This window comes from Sander vitreus, chromosome 3 (assembly GCF_031162955.1).
Source record: "Sander vitreus isolate 19-12246 chromosome 3, sanVit1, whole genome shotgun sequence".
NCBI lineage: Eukaryota > Metazoa > Chordata > Actinopteri > Perciformes > Percidae > Sander > Sander vitreus.
In genome coordinates this window covers 20318348-20335919 of record NC_135857.1, presented here as the reverse complement: position 1 = coordinate 20335919, position 17572 = coordinate 20318348, and the positions used below count along the sequence as shown (strand labels likewise).

The 17572-nt window shown below is 42.1% G+C and overlaps 1 protein-coding gene across 12 annotated transcripts in view; it reads left to right on the top strand.

The window, feature by feature from the left end:
* Nucleotides 1-17572, top strand: part of mecom (MDS1 and EVI1 complex locus) — a 132491-nt gene that overhangs the window by 27621 nt on the left and 87298 nt on the right. For all 12 annotated transcript variants that reach the window (XM_078246467.1, XM_078246466.1, XM_078246464.1 and 9 more), the window contains exon 2: nt 12387-12733. In XM_078246467.1, the coding sequence (XP_078102593.1) occupies nt 12387-12733 (347 nt within the window). The remainder of the gene's footprint in view (nt 1-12386; nt 12734-17572) is intronic.

Sequence of the window (17572 nt, the reverse complement as noted above, 5' to 3'; positions counted from 1 at the left end):
TGTGGAAGCATTGAGTGCTATCCCAAAGGAGGCAGAAGTCATGCACTTCATTTAAAACATTTAACTGATAACTGATGAAAATGTATTTAATGACCAATGCACTCTTTGAGTGTATAAAGCGGAACACTTGTTCAGTTTTAATTACAATTGATTTCCATCTATGTACATGGCTGTGGCATTGTTAGTTTAGAGTTAGCGTTCTTTCACTCAACACAGTCCATCAATATGGAAAAAAAGTGGCCCTTGATTGATTTTTGGCTGCAAAAGTGCATGCAGCAAGTTCAAATGAGGCAGTTATTAATTGGCTGCAACACTTGTAATGTCTTTGGGGGATGCTTTCCATCCTGGCCATTTTTTTTACCAGATTGTCAATGTATCGAGTGGTTCAAAAGAAGTTTAATCTGTGTGCTGTTGTGATTTGTAATTGCTTTATTTCCCTAATCAATAAAATTCCTTAAAACAGTTTTTTTTCTTTTACAGACAGTGGTGGTATATAAGAGTCTGCATTGCACTTAGCCATGTGCATGTTTTCATACATAATTATTCTGAAATGAAGTCAGCATTTCTTTACACGGATCTAATATGATGTTAGACATAGCTGATGAGCCATAGTAAACAGATATCAGGCTTTAATGAATCCAATTTGCTCATTTAACAATGCTGTCAAATATAAAGAAATGCAGTTTGAGAAATATAACAACTATATTTTGGTGAAAGTCCATCATACCAAAGATTAAAACCCGCTTGTAGAAATAAAACCATATCAAATGCATTAATGTAAGAGATCTGCTGATAATCTGTTTAACTTTATGCTTAACATCGTTCATGTTCAGGCAATCTGTCCTTAATTCCACAGTCATGCCACTCCAAATATGTACAAAACAGGAAAACCAAAAAGAGAGAAAAAGCATGAAGTCAACAGTCTCAAGTCACTCAAGCACTTTGGAATTTTTCATTGGTGAATATTGGCAGCTCATTGTGAAATAAACACCAAGTATTTAAATTCAAACCAGGTCATTATGGATGGTTCTTAAACAAAATGTCAGTCATTAAGGGAGGCCATGTGGCTTTGCTTAGAGTCCCTGTTTGTTTGAATTAGGAAGAAGAAACAGCATTGCTGTGATCCTTCTCAGCTGTCTGAATGACACACTGAGCACTCGTTGCAGGACCCCATTTCCCATCCACCCCCCTGAGTGTGTGTATGTGTGTGTGTGTGTGTGTGTGTGTGTGTGTGTGTGTGAGCGTGTGTTTGTGTGTGTGTGTGTGTGTGTGTGTGTGTGTGTGTGTGTGTGTGTGTGTGTGTGTGATCTCAGTCTAATCTGAGTTGTTGTTACTGTCATGTTCCTCTCCTTCCCTCATTGTCCTTCTGCATTCCCACCTCAATCCCACTGTCATTTGGCAGCTGTCACTCTCCATTTCTGTCCACCCTCCTCCCCACACATGCACACAATAACACACACTCACACACTTACCTACAAAATGCAGGGAAGAATAAAATAGCCTGCCGGTTTTCAAGTGCGTCCTATTCTTAATATCAATGTGAATAGCGCAAAATTTAAGAAGATGTCTTGTCATCCAAAGAGGTTAATGCCTTAAGTGACCAGTCTACATACAATACATTAACTATTATTTTAGCAATTTCAAGATATGCATTTCATATCTCATCACATCTATCACAGACATTAGAGTGAAGAAAATGGAAATATTACTAATTATTACACCAAAAATCACAATACCATTTTAATCAGCAGGTTTTAGCATTCAAAATAAGCTGAACGCCAGTCTTGACAATGACCCACACTGTTTATTTCCAGCTTCCCATGCAGAGCTGTGTAGTGTATTACACACAGAGACACCAATCCCCACACAATAGCACAATCCTACTGTATATTTCCCAGTTAAATCACCTCCTAAATAGAGGGAAATTGACATCCATAACAAATAACATAAACAGCTTCAGTGCTCCGAGGGGGATTTTGTTGCTCGGGGCGCAGGGCTAAATGTTAGCCTTCCAACAATCATTAAACAAACATCCTCTCCAGGACCTTTCCATGCCCGGGTCTGTTCCACATGTCACACTGTGGTTTGGAAAGTCTCTGTAGCTGTGGACATTATTGTATGTAACAAGTTCTGTAACAACGTTAAGGTGGAATTGGCCTGCTGCTGTGGTAGTGCTCGAGGCAAACAGACCCTGAGACTGGAAAAGCAACCCTCAGACAAAGTCTATTCACATCCAAAAATATTAAATGGAGGATGTCAGGTTGGTAGTAGGTGGTCAGCTTGTCACATTAAAAATACTCCTGCTTTCCAATAGTTAAGTTTTTCTTTCTTTACCAAACACAGACCCCGTTTCTGATTGAATTCAGCTTTTTAAAGGAGTATCGGTCTGTATGAGACTTGTTTTTTTTGCAGTCTGTATATGCTTATGCTTCCGAATAGTGCAAGAGTTTTTTTTCCTGAATTCATGTGTCTCATTGTGCATGTTAAACAATGCCCATATTGATAACCTCTGCCCTGCCACTGTAGTGCCACAACAGCAAAATTAAGTGCTCTTTTTCAACAGTTTCAAGTGGCAGCCAGAGGTGAGAGAAAAGATTCATTAAATGAAGCTGAGCAAAGAAAGCCAATGCTTTTTTAAACATCTTAAGATTCCTCCAAAAAGAGAAGCTTGTTAAAGGAGATGGAAGAGCTATGCAGGTTTAGTAGCACCCTGATTATACACTGTATATATTTAAATTGTTGACAGAATGTGTATGTTTCTCTGTTGCTTCACAGAGTATGTGTGCATGTTCCTACTAGTGTCTGTTGTTGCCCGTGTGTGTGTGTTTGAGGTGTCCAAGTGATGAGTTTGAGTTTGTCAGATGCCTCAGCCCTGAGTTTAGAGTCATTTGTCATTGGTGGGATTCATTATATGTGTCCCCCACCCCCCCCCCCCCATTCCAGCTGGGCAGTGTGATCACCACTGACCCCCTGTGACAACCACAGCACCTTCATTATGTCACCGCAGCCACCCTGTCACTACAGCCACTCTCTAACTGTCTGGGTGACACCCCTGGGTGGGACTCCAATCTCTCATCTGGAGGCCTGCCTGTCTCTGAGCTTGTCACTGTGTGTGTGTGTGTGTGTGTGTGTGTGTGTGTGTGTGTGTGTGTGTGTGTGTGTGTGTGCAATGCTCTTTGGTTTGTGTTTTTTGTTATTATTTCTCAATAAATCAATATGTAATTTTGAACACTTTAATTGCTTTGTTGGTCAGTTCAGTTTTGTTTCCTGTGACTAACAGATTGTCTGGCTGAATTCTCCTAATATATTCACCCATCTGGCTCCCCAAACAGGTACAAACAACACTTATTTTATACAAGCTGTTGCACCATCTCATCTATTATGCCTTAACAATAATTCCAGGCATATAAACTAACCCCTAAATTAATGAAATATTTTCCCAGTAGGTGTAAGGTACAGTAGATATATATATTTTTTGTTATCCATTCCTGTACCATATTATCATATTCTCCTTCCCAATGGGATCATTTCAGATAACTGGACACTGTTATACAATTACCTCTCCCCCTATTTTCTAATCAGCAATTATTCAATTATGTCCTATTACTTGGAGGGTGTAGCCAATGTCGCCGCCCTGGGCGTTTAGCCCCTGCTCTCTGTCAAGGGGAGACCCCAAGGGCCCGGCAGGATGCCTGTGATTAGTGTTGCATCTGCAGAGAGGTGACAGAATCCCTCTTCAAATATTTTGTCTTCATTTTATGGCTCTGAGATGCAATTATGGAGCAGCAGTTCATTACAGCAGCACGCGGCTCTTCATGTTTTATGCATGGTGCCTCATTTAGGGCCTTTATTAACGAGCCAGGTCTGACCAGGCTGCTGGAAACTATACTGCAGGCTGCGCTATGGCCACTGCCGCTTGTGTTTGCTTGGGTGTGTGCGTGATCGCAAGGAGTAAGCACGGGTAAGGGAGTGAGTAAATGAAATAGAGTGAGCAAGAATGAAGGCTAGATGGAAAATACAAAAAAACAAAGAAAGAAAAATGTGATTGAAAGAAAACTGAATGAAGCAGAGAGTGTGTGTGGTCAGCGTAGTGGTCACTTCACCGCTGCACCCTCTTTATCCCAGCAGCCGGCCTCATAACATGGTTCTATAGTGTTGAGACCGGTGCAGGCTGGCTTGGCTTTAAGGCAGTAGATTGAAAGGGTGGGGGCAGCAGGGGTGACTAAGTGCACCTCCCTCAGCAGAATAAACTCCATCTGCATCCAACATTGAGACAGATGAGGCCAATTTGGCTCTTTAAATTTCTGGGCTGTGATGGATGTGGGGTGGTTTTGCACAGTGAGAGGTTCGTAGAAAGGGTGTGAAGGGAACTGGGGAGAGAGAAGGCAGACAGGTGAGAAAAGGGAGAGAATTAGGGAGGAAAGAAGGGTGAAGGAGACACATCTGAGCATGAGAGGTTTGAATGTATCGCTTAAATTTATTTATTTACTGTATTGGCATTTCTGCCTTAAATGTAATGTACAAAGCTGATACAGAAAGTTATGAAAGAGAGAGTAAAATGGTAAAAAGTTTGCTGGACTTTAAAACAGTATGATATTTTGTGAGTACATTGGACACACATGAGTTATGTAGGTCATATGAGGTAGATATTGTATCCTACAGGGATCCAACTTCCTGACCGAACAAATTAAGCTGTAGGCCTAACAACAAACAGCAGTATGTATTTTTGTCTGATGCCAATATACAGTTGACACTGGCCTTCCAGGTTTCAACTGAGGAAAATCTAACGCTAATGTGCTCTAGCCGGAAATTTGTGTAGCCAAATATAGTCTTCGATGGATGAATTTTCTATTGGGAGGGCGGCCAACGGCATAACACACTCAATGCCCACAAGGCTTTTCTTTTCTGTAGCATTCAGTGTTTGTATAGCGCACAATGCAAACATATGGGGACAAGGTTATTGATTCACTGATATACAGTACAGCTTCATGCATCTGATCTCAATCAGGTGTTCCCGATTATTCATGTCAAACACTTGAATGAGCTCAAGCTCAGTTGCATGACTTACAAAATAAAAAAATGTTATGTTACAAATACAAATTTCAAGTAGTCAGGTTGTATTTGCCTACAATTCTGCCCAGCTTTAACTGGCTGATGGCCTTCCCACTGCAGACCAGAGCTCCCATCTGCACTGCAGATCCGCCCCCTTTGATAAGAACTACCATCCTCAGGCCTACATAAATATTTTATCAAGTATAATGGAAATTGTCAAATCAATCTAATTGTGTAATGCATTATGAAGACATCAAACTTAAACAAAGCACATATGCTATCATTTCTTTTAACGACTGGGACAGCCTGGGCTGGGTTGAGCTGGCGGCTTGGTACCCAGGGGGCCTTCCACAGGGCTGGGGGGGGCTGGCAGCAACCACTCTGGATATACGTCTCTCTCTGCTCTGCCCAGACCTGCCTCGCTCACATTTCATCAAAGGAATCAATTTCTCAAATGTGCACAACTGTGAGCCATAATTATATTAGGGCCCAATGGCGGTTAGCCATGACATAAAAGTAAGAGAGGGAGAGAGAGAAAAGAGGGGGAGAGAGAATGCATATTTGCATGTTTGCATTGACATGCATTGTGTTGTTACTAGTATAACTTTGGTATGAACATTTGGTGTTACTTTTGGATTAAGTAATATACTGTATGTGGCTTATTTCCACATGTCTTTTTCTGATTATTGACATGTTTATGTTAAAGATTCTTTTGTCACCTTTCAGTGGAACTTGGTGTAGAGTTGTGGTTTTTTTGTTCTTTGGCGAAGGAGATATTGCTGTTGTCGCTGTCTAAAAAAATAGGGGCATTACGATGGAGGAACAGCAAGATAGATGAAAGGAATGGCACAGGTGACCAGAACAAACAAATCAAAAGCTTAGGATGTGTGTGACATGCTGAGAAGAGGTGCTGAGTTGGGATTGAATCAGAGGTGAAGACAGAGAAGATGATGGGTTTAATGATCTTTGTCAACACATTCTCTCTACATGTCACTTCGGAGGAGAAAACGGACAAATCAATACTTTCAAAAGCATGTGTATCTGCAGATGATAAACACTCATATGTCACACACTCAAGCATACAATAAACAAATGCTCTTATACATACAGAAATCAAGTAAGCACAAACTTACAGAATATGGAGAGGCTCAAACCATTCAAGGTGACTTATTTCCCCTAATTTTAAATAAAGGTCAATATGAAAAAAAGTCACAATATTGTTTCTTATGGTATTACAATACCTTGATAACCTAGATGTCACGCACTTACAGTATCTCATTTCCCCCCTACCTCTTCTCTTTATCACTTCCTCTTTCCTTTTTCTCCCACTCTTCCCTCTCATCTTCTCTATCCCGGGGTCGGCGTGTGATTCAGAGGGCCCTCCCTCTACGCCCTGGCTGATGTATGGCTTGTGGAAACAATGTACGCGCCAGGTTGTTATTCTGTTTGCTTTACATTTGACAGGCTTGAGTTAGCGTCCGACTGGGATCCTATCTCATTAGGCCAAATGCGGGGCTAAAACAATCATAAAAATCGTTTGGCAACTGGCATCCCACTTAGGAACACCTGTCAACATACAGGCAGAAGATAAACTCCGCAAATTAGAGTCAGGACTGAGATTGAATCAGGGAGAGGGATAGAAAGGGAGCGAGATGCCCATATGTTCCCATGTTGTTAGAGAGTTAATGATATGAAGTGGTTGGGTTGATGTGGTCGCTTCCACGTTGATGATATTGATTGTGGTTTTAGGATGTGAACTGTGTGAGTGTGTGTGTGTGTGTGTGTGTGTGTGTGTGTGTGTGTTGCCCATCCATCTCTGTGTTCATCAAGACTTAATTCATTTGCATTTCATTAAAAATAAAAGTGGTGATTTGTTAATCCTTCATATTGATTATTCCAAACAACAGAAGTAGAAGCACAGCCATTCATCTTTCAATACAAATGTATAAAGACAGGAAGTTTTTCGAGAAAAATTGCTAACTTGTGTCAAGTATTCTGCTTTGACTTTTTGCAATTCTCCCCTCACTCCCTCACTCCCCCCCTCACACACACACACACACACACACACACACACACACACACACACACACACTCCTCCTCTGTATCTTCCCCTCCTCACCCTGTCTAAACATACATCTTTATCAAGCGGCTGTTGTCAGACAACATTAGATAATTAATAGGCCATTTGTCAGGCCTGTGAGAAACATGTTAAAATCCCCAAGCAGCTCCCCAGATAAATCCTGCCGTGCACACAGACGCCTTTGTTGTGTCAGCCTGCCATCGGAGCTGCAGATTTACCATTAAAGGACCCTCATTTTTAATCACAACTAATGCTAATTAATTAGGTGTCTGTGTGTGTGCACAGAGGGACCAGCTCTAAGTTTCAGTTTGTTATGCGATGTTAATTGGTAACTCGGCAGAGGGCCCTTAATGGAGTGTTTTCCATTTGGAATAGGGAGCAGTTGACTAACACAGTAGTGAAAAAACATAGACAATGCTCTCATTAATTAAGACTGTGTAGAGAGCTCTGCTCCTGTTACTCTCTTGTGTGTGTGTGTGTGTGTGTGTGTGTGTGTGTGTGTGTGTGTGTGTGTGTGTGTGTGTGTGTGTGTGTGTGCCTGAGCGTGCGTGCATGCATGTGTGTGCGTGCGCACTGTTTAAGCACTGGACAGCTAACATTTTACATACAATACCTGCAGCATTGCCTGTTTTTGTCCCTTATTTTAAGGGTATTTGATGCACTTTCTCAGCGCTCCATAACTTCCATCAAGGGAGAAAGTGTAAGATTGTCCAGGGTTCAATACATTTGCAAAAACTAACATGAAAGTAGAACCTTTTAATACATTTTACAGTTTGAAAAAGACAAAATTTAAAAGAAAACAGTATTGGCAGATGTCCTATTTAATTTGCACATGTCACTCTTTACAATTGAATTGTTTTTCGTTGAAGAAACAAATCTTGAGAGATTATGGACAATGGTCCAGGACTGTACATAAACAGCTAGCTAAGGCTATGAGTGTTTTGTATCACTCAGTACCACAGTCACCCCAATGGACCTGCGGACCAAAAGACTCCCCAAAAGCAGCGCTAAGGCCTCCATTTAGCACAAAGACAGAGTTAATTAGGAAGCTTATTGCCTCTCCCGAGGGCCTGGGGCTCCAAACGCTCTCCTATACACCATGCTGAGGGAGTCTAGACACAAACTGATGCATTGTAATTAACTGTTAGCAAATCAACAGCAGCCATTTTCTGTTTGGCATTAGCTGTGAGAGCGTTTAAATTAACCATCTAAAGATAATTATTTTTATTTTCTTTTGAATTTGGTCACAATGAGTTCTCTTTCCCAGATGTCTACGCCTACATCTCCCTCAGGGTATCCTCTTTTTTCAGGCAAACTAATCAATATGCAATAACAGCGATCGTTCCGTAGTCCCCTCAACCCCTTCCACATATTTTGAATCCTCCAAACAATTTCTAAGTTGGTTTGGCAGCAGTGCAGTAACCCTGATTCATTTTTTTTTTTTTTACTTCTACTGTGGTTCTGGTTCTTGTGTTTTACTGTTGGAACAACAGCACAAACACATATTGATGCTAGTCCTGGTGTAGAGATATAAATTCAAAGCAGAGGGATGATGAAGAGTTCAGTTTCAGAATTTGGATGTGATGACTAATGGAGGGGATCATGTGTGATTATGTTTGACCTGCAGAACAAGGGTAAGCCCCCCGTCCCATTTGTCTGTTATCGCTGGCAACAAATGATGTCAGATGATACAGATAAGCATGAGAGCCAGTTCTCGTAAGGTGAGGAGTTCATTTCCATATTTCATGATCTAAGACCCCATCAGTCAACTGTTAGACCTCTCTATCTGGCTAGATAAAGTGGTCTGTGAATTGGGCTCTGGTTAAGTAGATGAATAATGTTCCCACCTTACACCTTACAGTGTTATCGCCTGTCCAGCTTACTATAAGCAGAGATGCAGTGGAGGACATAAAAATATAATTCAGTTCTACCCAATCTGTTGTCTAGTTGTCCCCAAACTAGGATTTGTCTTGAGCTTTCCATAAATATATTTGTAATAATTTAATAGTATCACTGTACACACAAGAATCATGTGAGTATACATTCATGACTCAACATATGGATTATTATAGACATATATATTAAGTGCCTTTATTATGTAATGCCTAGAAATTATTAACATCACTTAAAGCAAGCATGATGGAGTAGTAGAGTTTACCTGATTAAAACTTAAGTGACATCAAAAATTATAGATAGATGGCCGAGAGTAAAATGGGTTAATGCAGCAAAAGACACACAATTGTTAGGACGACGGCTATGAAATAAGAGCAAGAAAGTCAGCGGTACAGAAAAGAAATGAGAAAGGGGGGGGGGGGGGGGGTGGGGGGGGGGGGTTAACTGTGTCCACAGGTAGGTTATTTCTCTCTGTAAACATATGTATCCATTTGTCCCCTGGGTGCGTCCCCTTGGCGTCCCGTCGGCAGTGGCTGGGTCACACCTCCATTAGAGGCTTTGTCACAGTGATTAATAGCTCCTTCTATCATCTTTAATTCACTCCCTGATGATGGCGGCCCTGCTCGCTGCTCGGGGTAATCGTGTGATGTATGAGTCCGCCCAACACCTCGTGGCAGAGGTGAAAATCATTCCACCCATGCAGATAGCAGTCCCGGGAACAAATGTTTTCCCTCTAAATAAAAATTAATGAATTTGGCGTCAAGCGCGAGCATTTAAATACACTGGATGCATGCGCCTGTGTGCATATCTGTGTTTATGCAAAGTGATATATTTTCTGATGTTCATGAGTGAATATGATGGGAAGATAATATTGTTTTTCTCATTATTTTTCACTTAATCTTTTGTGTTGTCTTTCATATACATCAACATCAAAGTTTTTTGTTGTTTTTTTACACTTGCTTTCTTGTACTATCATGATGTGCCATCTCTGTTGATAATGCAGTTTTAGTCATGGTGCTGCTCCCAGCTGGAGTTCCCCTTCTCTACCAAGAATTCTTTTAGTGCTCTGATGAAGGGCGTCAGCTTGCAATGATGAAGTAATGTCCATTACTGAACAAACAAACAGGACTATTTGCTTTAACTAGGCTGAGACACACACACACACACACACACACACACACACACACATACACACACACCAACCAATCAGATCATCTGTGTTCAGTGTCCTTACCGCCCCACGTCTAAGCACAGCTGCGGTCTTTGACTTATCAATCATCTGCACATGAAACCACAATTTTTAAAACTCTGAACATAGCATATTTGCTTTCGGCTAACGTTTACCTTACAGAAACATATATGTTTATGAGATGAAATGCTCTCGTTGAGTCCACTGGAACGGGGGAATTTCTGGTCTAAATCAAATATAAACTTGGAGACCAGTGTGAGGGGGGAAATGTCAGAGGAGAAACAGCAATGGAGGGATACAGTTACCTTTAAAAGCTCTTGTCCTTCTACCATATGGCAAGCTTCACATCCAGGACTATAACCACGTTACTCCGTGCTGAAAATCATTATGTTGACTCCCAGAGCCACATTGGGTTTCATGCCCAGCCCGGCTCGGCAGAGTCTTTAAAAGACTTTCCCCTCAAACACGCCGGGCCCACACAGTGTGTGTGTCAAACACAATAGTTGCACTGACACTGTGATCAGGTATTGCTGCAGGCAATGACTATGAGAAACACTTAAGTTGTAGATCTGGTTCGACAAATACACGAACATACAGCATAACACAGAAAATGCAGCAAAAATATCTGTAATGGACAGCTGATTCAGCACAATGTGGTCATGCATAGATTTTCTTCCCCACAGCAAACACACATTTTGACAGGAATTATGATTCTTAACTGGCACAGGAAAGTAGCTCCTGTGCTACTCATGCGGCAGTTAACAGTTTCACATTCCTTTTCACCAGACATTGTGCTTTGACCTTGCACATATTTTAAGGATATTTATGCACTTGGCTTATCTTGTTCTTCAGTTTAAAGGTGAGAGCACATGAAAAAGTTCAACGACTTTGTCCAGGTCTTGAGTTATCCTCTTAGGTTAGTTTATGACCACCTGTGGCCAGTCACAGTGACCTGTTCAGTCAATCAGAAGCATGGTTACTTCTTGGCCAGTGAACAAGAAGTGTGTGCGTGGATATGTGTGGATCAAAGGTTCCATGGCTGACAGCGCAGCGGTACAGTGTCACACAGGCAGCCCTTCAGGAATGTTCCTCAGCCCAGGGATGGGTTGTGGAGCCTCATTAGCAGAGTTCCCTCTCCCCGTAGCCTGTCAGCCTGCGTTATGCGCTGCCCTTCTCAGATGCCCGCTGGTGGAGCGGCAGCATCCTGTGAATCATTTCCGCCTTCGAGTGACTTTCTATCTCTCCGTGTGACACCTGGCTGGCAGTCTGTCATCCTAGATGGCTTCTTCATTAGCTCTTGCATTTGTCTTATTGCTTGTTTGGAGACCTGTCTGATTGTCTGTATGCCAACTCGTCCTTCTGCCTTTCCCACTGCCTTTGCATGTAAATGTATCCGTTTTTCTGCTTTCTTTCCACTTATTTCCGAGACTTAGGAACAGTGCTACTTTGCTCCACCTGCACAATGTGTCACCACTGTGAATGACTCAATCCCTCTTCCACCATTAGACTTCACCAGCCACGTGTGCCACTCTGAAGAAGCCCAGTGTGGGTTCAAGGGTCGTACTTCTATGTCCTGTTTCACTCTATTCACAATTAACCCCAGTATGCTTCCCTCTGTTTTCACTGTACAGTGGAGAAAGAGTTCAGGAAAAGGAAATATAAAACAGTCAGAGCAGTACAATGCTGAGCAGACCCCGCTTGCCAACCTTGGCATCAGCTCAAACAGATGACAAACTTACCATGTTGCTGCTATGCGTTTTTTCCTCCTCGAAAAGCCTATTTTTGACATGTGAAGTTAAAATTTGATATAAATTTAAATGTGTCTGTTGGATGTTTCCTAGGCGAGGAACATGCCCAATGATTAGAAACTAGTAAAAAAAAGAAGAAGAAAAACATTGACGTTAGAAAAAAAAAAGCTCTTTATTACTGAGTTCAATGAAAACAGAATCAAGGCTTTGTCATGTGTTGTTTCACATCTTTTGGACCTCTTGTCTTCTGCTAACTGATAACGTTAATACATGCACACTTTGTATGTTTTACACAATTGTTAGTGTTGCAGAAACGTATCAAAGAACATTGGAAAGATAACCTGTTGCCAGTGTTAATTTGTGATAATCACAAAGACGTCACTGAGCATCGCCCTCACATAGAGACTCTCTCTGTCTTTCACAGGCGATGTTGACGATGAGTTTGCCCTCTACCCGTCTGACATCTTAGATGATGTATGTGGCTCTGATGGTGATCCCACACCTTCCTCGGCCCTGGCAGAGGACCCAGTGTCCCCTCTGCTCTCTGATGATGATGCTTCACCCCAGGACCCCTTGTCATTCCAACACCCAAGCATCTTTTTACCCCACGAAGATGTGGCCATTCCCCTGGACTTTGAACTGCGAGAGTCAGCAGTTCCAGGCGGAGGCTTTGGCATCTGGAGCCGCAGGAGGGTAAATGTCGGGGAGCACTTTGGACCATATGAAGGAGAGCACATGCCTTGTCTCCAGGACCCTACTCAAGGCTGGGAGGTAGGAACATATTAAATGAAGAAGAGTTCATGTGCAAATTCTTAATGTGATCCAAAATGCTTGCTTTGCACAGTCACTACGATTGACAGAAATTAATGTTTACACTGTAACAGTTATAATAATAAGTAATAAGAAAAAAACATTCAGAAAACAGACTTCTTTTTTTTTTACAGTGGCCACCATATTTTTTTAATGGTTTTGGGATTACTTGGCAGCTAGGGTAAAGACATTTGCTCCACATAACAGAGCTTAAGCCTTGGTTCTAGTATAAACATGAAAAGTGCAGTTACAAGGTTTTTCTACAAGAGAAGTAGCGCACTTTCTGACAAGGGGGGGGGGGTGGGTTCCTTGGCCAATATACACTGTAGCATTCACATCAGTCCTCTTTTTTCATTTCCTCCCATGTCGTCATGCTCACATTTAGCCCAGTGACCACAAGGCTGTTGTTGCCGTTTGCTACCCAGTGATGTAATGTTAGCTCAGTGCCACTGAAAGAAAGGGAGTCGAGGTTGTGCTCTTAACTCAATTAAAATGAAAAGCTATAAATCCCTTTTTCATCCTGGTTAGGGACCCAGTGCGGCCATTGGCAAATCACATATTGGTCAGCCGGCACAAACAATCGAAGGCAGGGTCACGGGACAAGGTGAAAGGTTAGATGTGGTCTCCGTCAGTGTCATGCTTGTTTGGTTTTATAGAGTAGGAGGAAGGGGCTGGCAGAGTATCAGCCTCATTAAGTCTCCTGAAATAGATCCTCTCTAATTTGGATGTGAGGATTTAGTCCTTCATATTCAGGTTCTGTCCCTTTTGTAGAACAGAACCAAACTAATTTAAAAACTGCTGACCATGCAGTTCATAAAGCAAAAGTCACAGGTTTAAATCAAAATATGCTTCAATACAGCATTCCTTCTCTTACTAGAGTCTCCCTAACACTGAAGTCCATTTCAATGCCGCACTGTTACGCTGACTGAGAATGTTTTGGTAAAGTATCAACATTCGGCTCATTTAAATAGTTTGGGATTTGGACTGGTGCTCATTGGCTTTGCATCATACTGTTGAGCGTTACCCCAGCCCATCAGCTCTGACTCAGTGGTTTTGGCTCAGACCAAAACAAAATATATATATTTTTTGTTTCACTCTGGACTACATTTCTCCAAGAAACAACTTCTCCCTAATTATCAACTACCGGGTGAGACGGAATTTATAAATGTCTCTTAAATTGAAAGTAAGGAAAAACTCTTCATTTTTGCCCATTTTTATAAAATAATCTTAATAAAAAAAAAAAGTCTCTGTCCCTCTCTAAGAGATTTACAGCTGATTGAACAAGCTCTCTGGGTTATTCTTTTTCCCAGGGAAGGAAATAAAGGAAAAAGAGGTTTCATGAATTTTAATCCGGCGGTAATTTATGGGTAGCTTGAATAATAATATGTATTTAAAAAGCTGAGGAGCTGGGATGTGAGTGTGCATATGTGTGTGTCTGGGGGCAGGCGGGTGGAGGGGATTGAGGGGAAAGATGGGATCCTGGCGAGGCAGCACTGTATCACAATGTTTAATTACCACCCTGACAGCGAGCCATAACTCTTTCCATTAAGTAAATAAGTTGTAAAGAATTTATGATGAAATGCCACATTATTCAGAATGGATATTCAGTGATGACATCCCTCTGCATTAAATATGGTAAACGCCATTAAGCCCTCCTGACCCTCCCCCCTCTTCTCCCATGCCCGCCCGTTTACCATCCCTCGCCCATTGCTCACCCCCCCTCCCGCCTGCAAACCGTCAATATGCCAATAAGCCTGCGGAGGGTCTGTAAAAATAAAATTGATTTGGCAAATGTGAGTTAAGATAGATATGTTTGCTTTCATCATCAATTCCATGCAGCGCAGCGAGGTGATGTCACCGACCAGGGAACGCTAAAGTGGCGCTCCCATCTGGAGCGTTTGATGGAGGGCCCTGAGCGGCCCAGGCCAGTGGTGACAGACTGGGGGAAGTTTGTCACCAGGGAGGCCACAGTTCCTCAGAGCCATCACCATAAATTTGGGGGCTTTATTCATAAAGGGGTAGGGTGAGTTATGGCGTCCATGATGCTTTATGAATACAGGAATGGTGACTTATGGGAAAGATAGCTTCAGTAAATAAGCGGTAGAGAGGCAGCAGTGAAGGGTCTGTCAGGCTGAGACGCTCACCTACAGTACACAGTCGTATGCAGAACTGGAATGCTGACTGTGCCAGTAGTCATAATGCTCACTGTGTGCATGTGCATGTGTGTATTTTTGTGTGTTTGTGAGCTGAGACAAATCTATTAATGAGTGCTTTTGGTAAGTTTATGCTTTTTATAAGAGTGAACTGTGTTTGTGTTAAGGATTTATTTATGTGTTAAGGATTTCTTTATGAATTTCTTTATGTCATATCTTAACTGTGTCAGTATAACTACTTTCTTGACTGAAGATTTACTTTCAGTTCAACACATTCAAGTGTAAACTGAAACCAGACTGGATTTGGATTTGGCTTCAATTCATGTAACAGGTGAAAATTCAAATAATAGAGGGTTAGGTACTCAATTTGTTTTCCCAGAATTTATTTAATAATTTCACTTAAATAATGGAAATTAAAATAAACCATGAACTGTAAAATATTGCAGTCTTTCATATGACAGTGGCGATGAGGTGGCCTGCACTTGCCCATAGTATTTGCATGTATTCTCTCCTTGAAAATAGTCCTAACGCCTGGATGCCCACCAGTCCATATTCTGCTGTCTCTCTCTCTCTGAGTCGTTAGGCACATTGAAAATCTTCACTCAATGAGCCTTTGGGCTCACCCAAACTCACAGCCCCACGGGATTATGGGTCCTGGGCTTAGAAAACTGGGTGCCTCCTGCTGTAGGAGCGATGGGCGGAGCAGGTTAGGGGTGCGAGAAGGGGTGGGATGGTGAGTGGGGCGGGACAGGGGCGCTTTAGGGCCTTTGTGCACTTCTTGAGTGAGAGGCGGAGGTGGAGGTGGAGGCGATAGTGTTGGTGGTAGTGGTGGTGGTGGTGGTGGTGGGAAGGTGGTGAAGGAGATTAGCAGTGATGGTGAATGGGAGTAGAGGATTAGGTGGCTGGGCAGGGCCTTTCCTGGCTCTGCCTGTCTCCTGAACCTCCCGGTCATGAGAGGATGGGAGGATGGAAGGAGGAGAGGCAGCTGCCTGGCCGGGAGGAGACCCATCATTTCAACTGTTGTCAGCTGAAATTCTTGCATTTCTAACGATCTACTGAGAAGGTTGTATTGTGTGTTTGTACTGCAATACTAAGTGTTGGATCATAAACTTTTAATTTAAGATTCCAAAAAGACATTTTGTCATGAATCTTTGGCTCTATCTAGTTCATAGAGCCTGTGATTATGGTGCCAGCAGGTGATTTTCATATTTACAAAACAGCGGAAATGACAAGAAAATCTAACATGCAAGGTTTCTGAGGCAGTTTTGCAACTGTAGTTCAATTGTATAATAATAATTTATACTTTATATAAGTTAGTAGTTACTGCTTTTGCCATTTTCCTTTTATATGTACAGACAGTGTGAACTGAACAGGGTTTTGTGTGTTGCATGTGTGTCCACATGCACCCTTGTGTGCATGTGTGTGTAAGACAGAGTGTGAGAGTGTGGATGGAGGGCGTTTCGAGAGGGCGTATGTTTTGTGCACGGATAAGCCGCTGTCCTGAATGAATGCAGATGTCTGGCTCGCTGTCCGCCTGTCCCCCGTGCGCTGACGGCCTGTCACCTCTCTCTGTCACAGGGAGAAAGAGCCACTCTTGGCCCTCCTAAAAGCCCCTTAATCCCCGAGCCCCTGCCACATCCCATCCACTGTCAGCTGAGATGGCCTTGCCCACAGCAGCGCTTAGAAAGGCAGGCGCTAGGGATGAACCTCTCTGTCACTCACGCACCTCTCAATGGACACACATCTTCACATTTTCACACACACATATAGTTATTTTTTAGAAATTCAAAGTGGAAAAGTCCTGCGTCTGCAAAGGCAATGTGAATGGCAGTTGTCAATGCATTGTGCTGCATGGATACAACGGCTGCGCTGACATCATCGTGGGACCTGTTTTCTCTCATGAGAAGAGCACTAACTGGCTGCTAAGACTGTGTAATTATGAAGTAGCTGTTCATAGCATACACTTAGGTCTCATTGGCACTTCATGAATTGTAAAGAAGACAATAAAGACCATTAAAATCTGTTGTGTGAGACCGGATAGTGTGAGGAGGGAAATGTGTCACCATCTAGACAGAATGTGGACAAGGGATTGTTGAATTGTGCTGCAGAGGAAACACATGTCCTTTAATTATACATTCTTTAATTATAAATACAGCTTCACTTCTGAGCTGTGTAAGACTAGTAGTTAGGACATGTAGTTTGATAGACCTGAGGGTAAAATAACTATTGGAGGTGATGGATTAGGGCTAAAACCAAGGCTTAGCATAGAATATGAATTAGACTAAGAGGTCTGAGAGTATAGGATGGACTCAGGTTGAAGTGGGTTTTAACTTGTCTATATACTGTAGTTACAGTGTTCTAATTAAATCTTTAGCAGTAGGCATGTGGACAGTCACCACAAACAGAACTACGTTAAGGCATTCCAAGTTAAGCTTAGTCTACCTTTCACCCTGCTATCTAAATCAGTTTAACTGGATGCTTGCAGTGTATGATCTGATTCCTTATTTATATAGTATAAATGAATATCATACTAATTGTGTTCACATTCAAATAATCTGCAATTCATGATTTAGCCCTAACTATAACTTGAGTTTATTTGCCATAACCATGGTCTTTTCTTAACCTTATCCATAATGTACTGTAGATG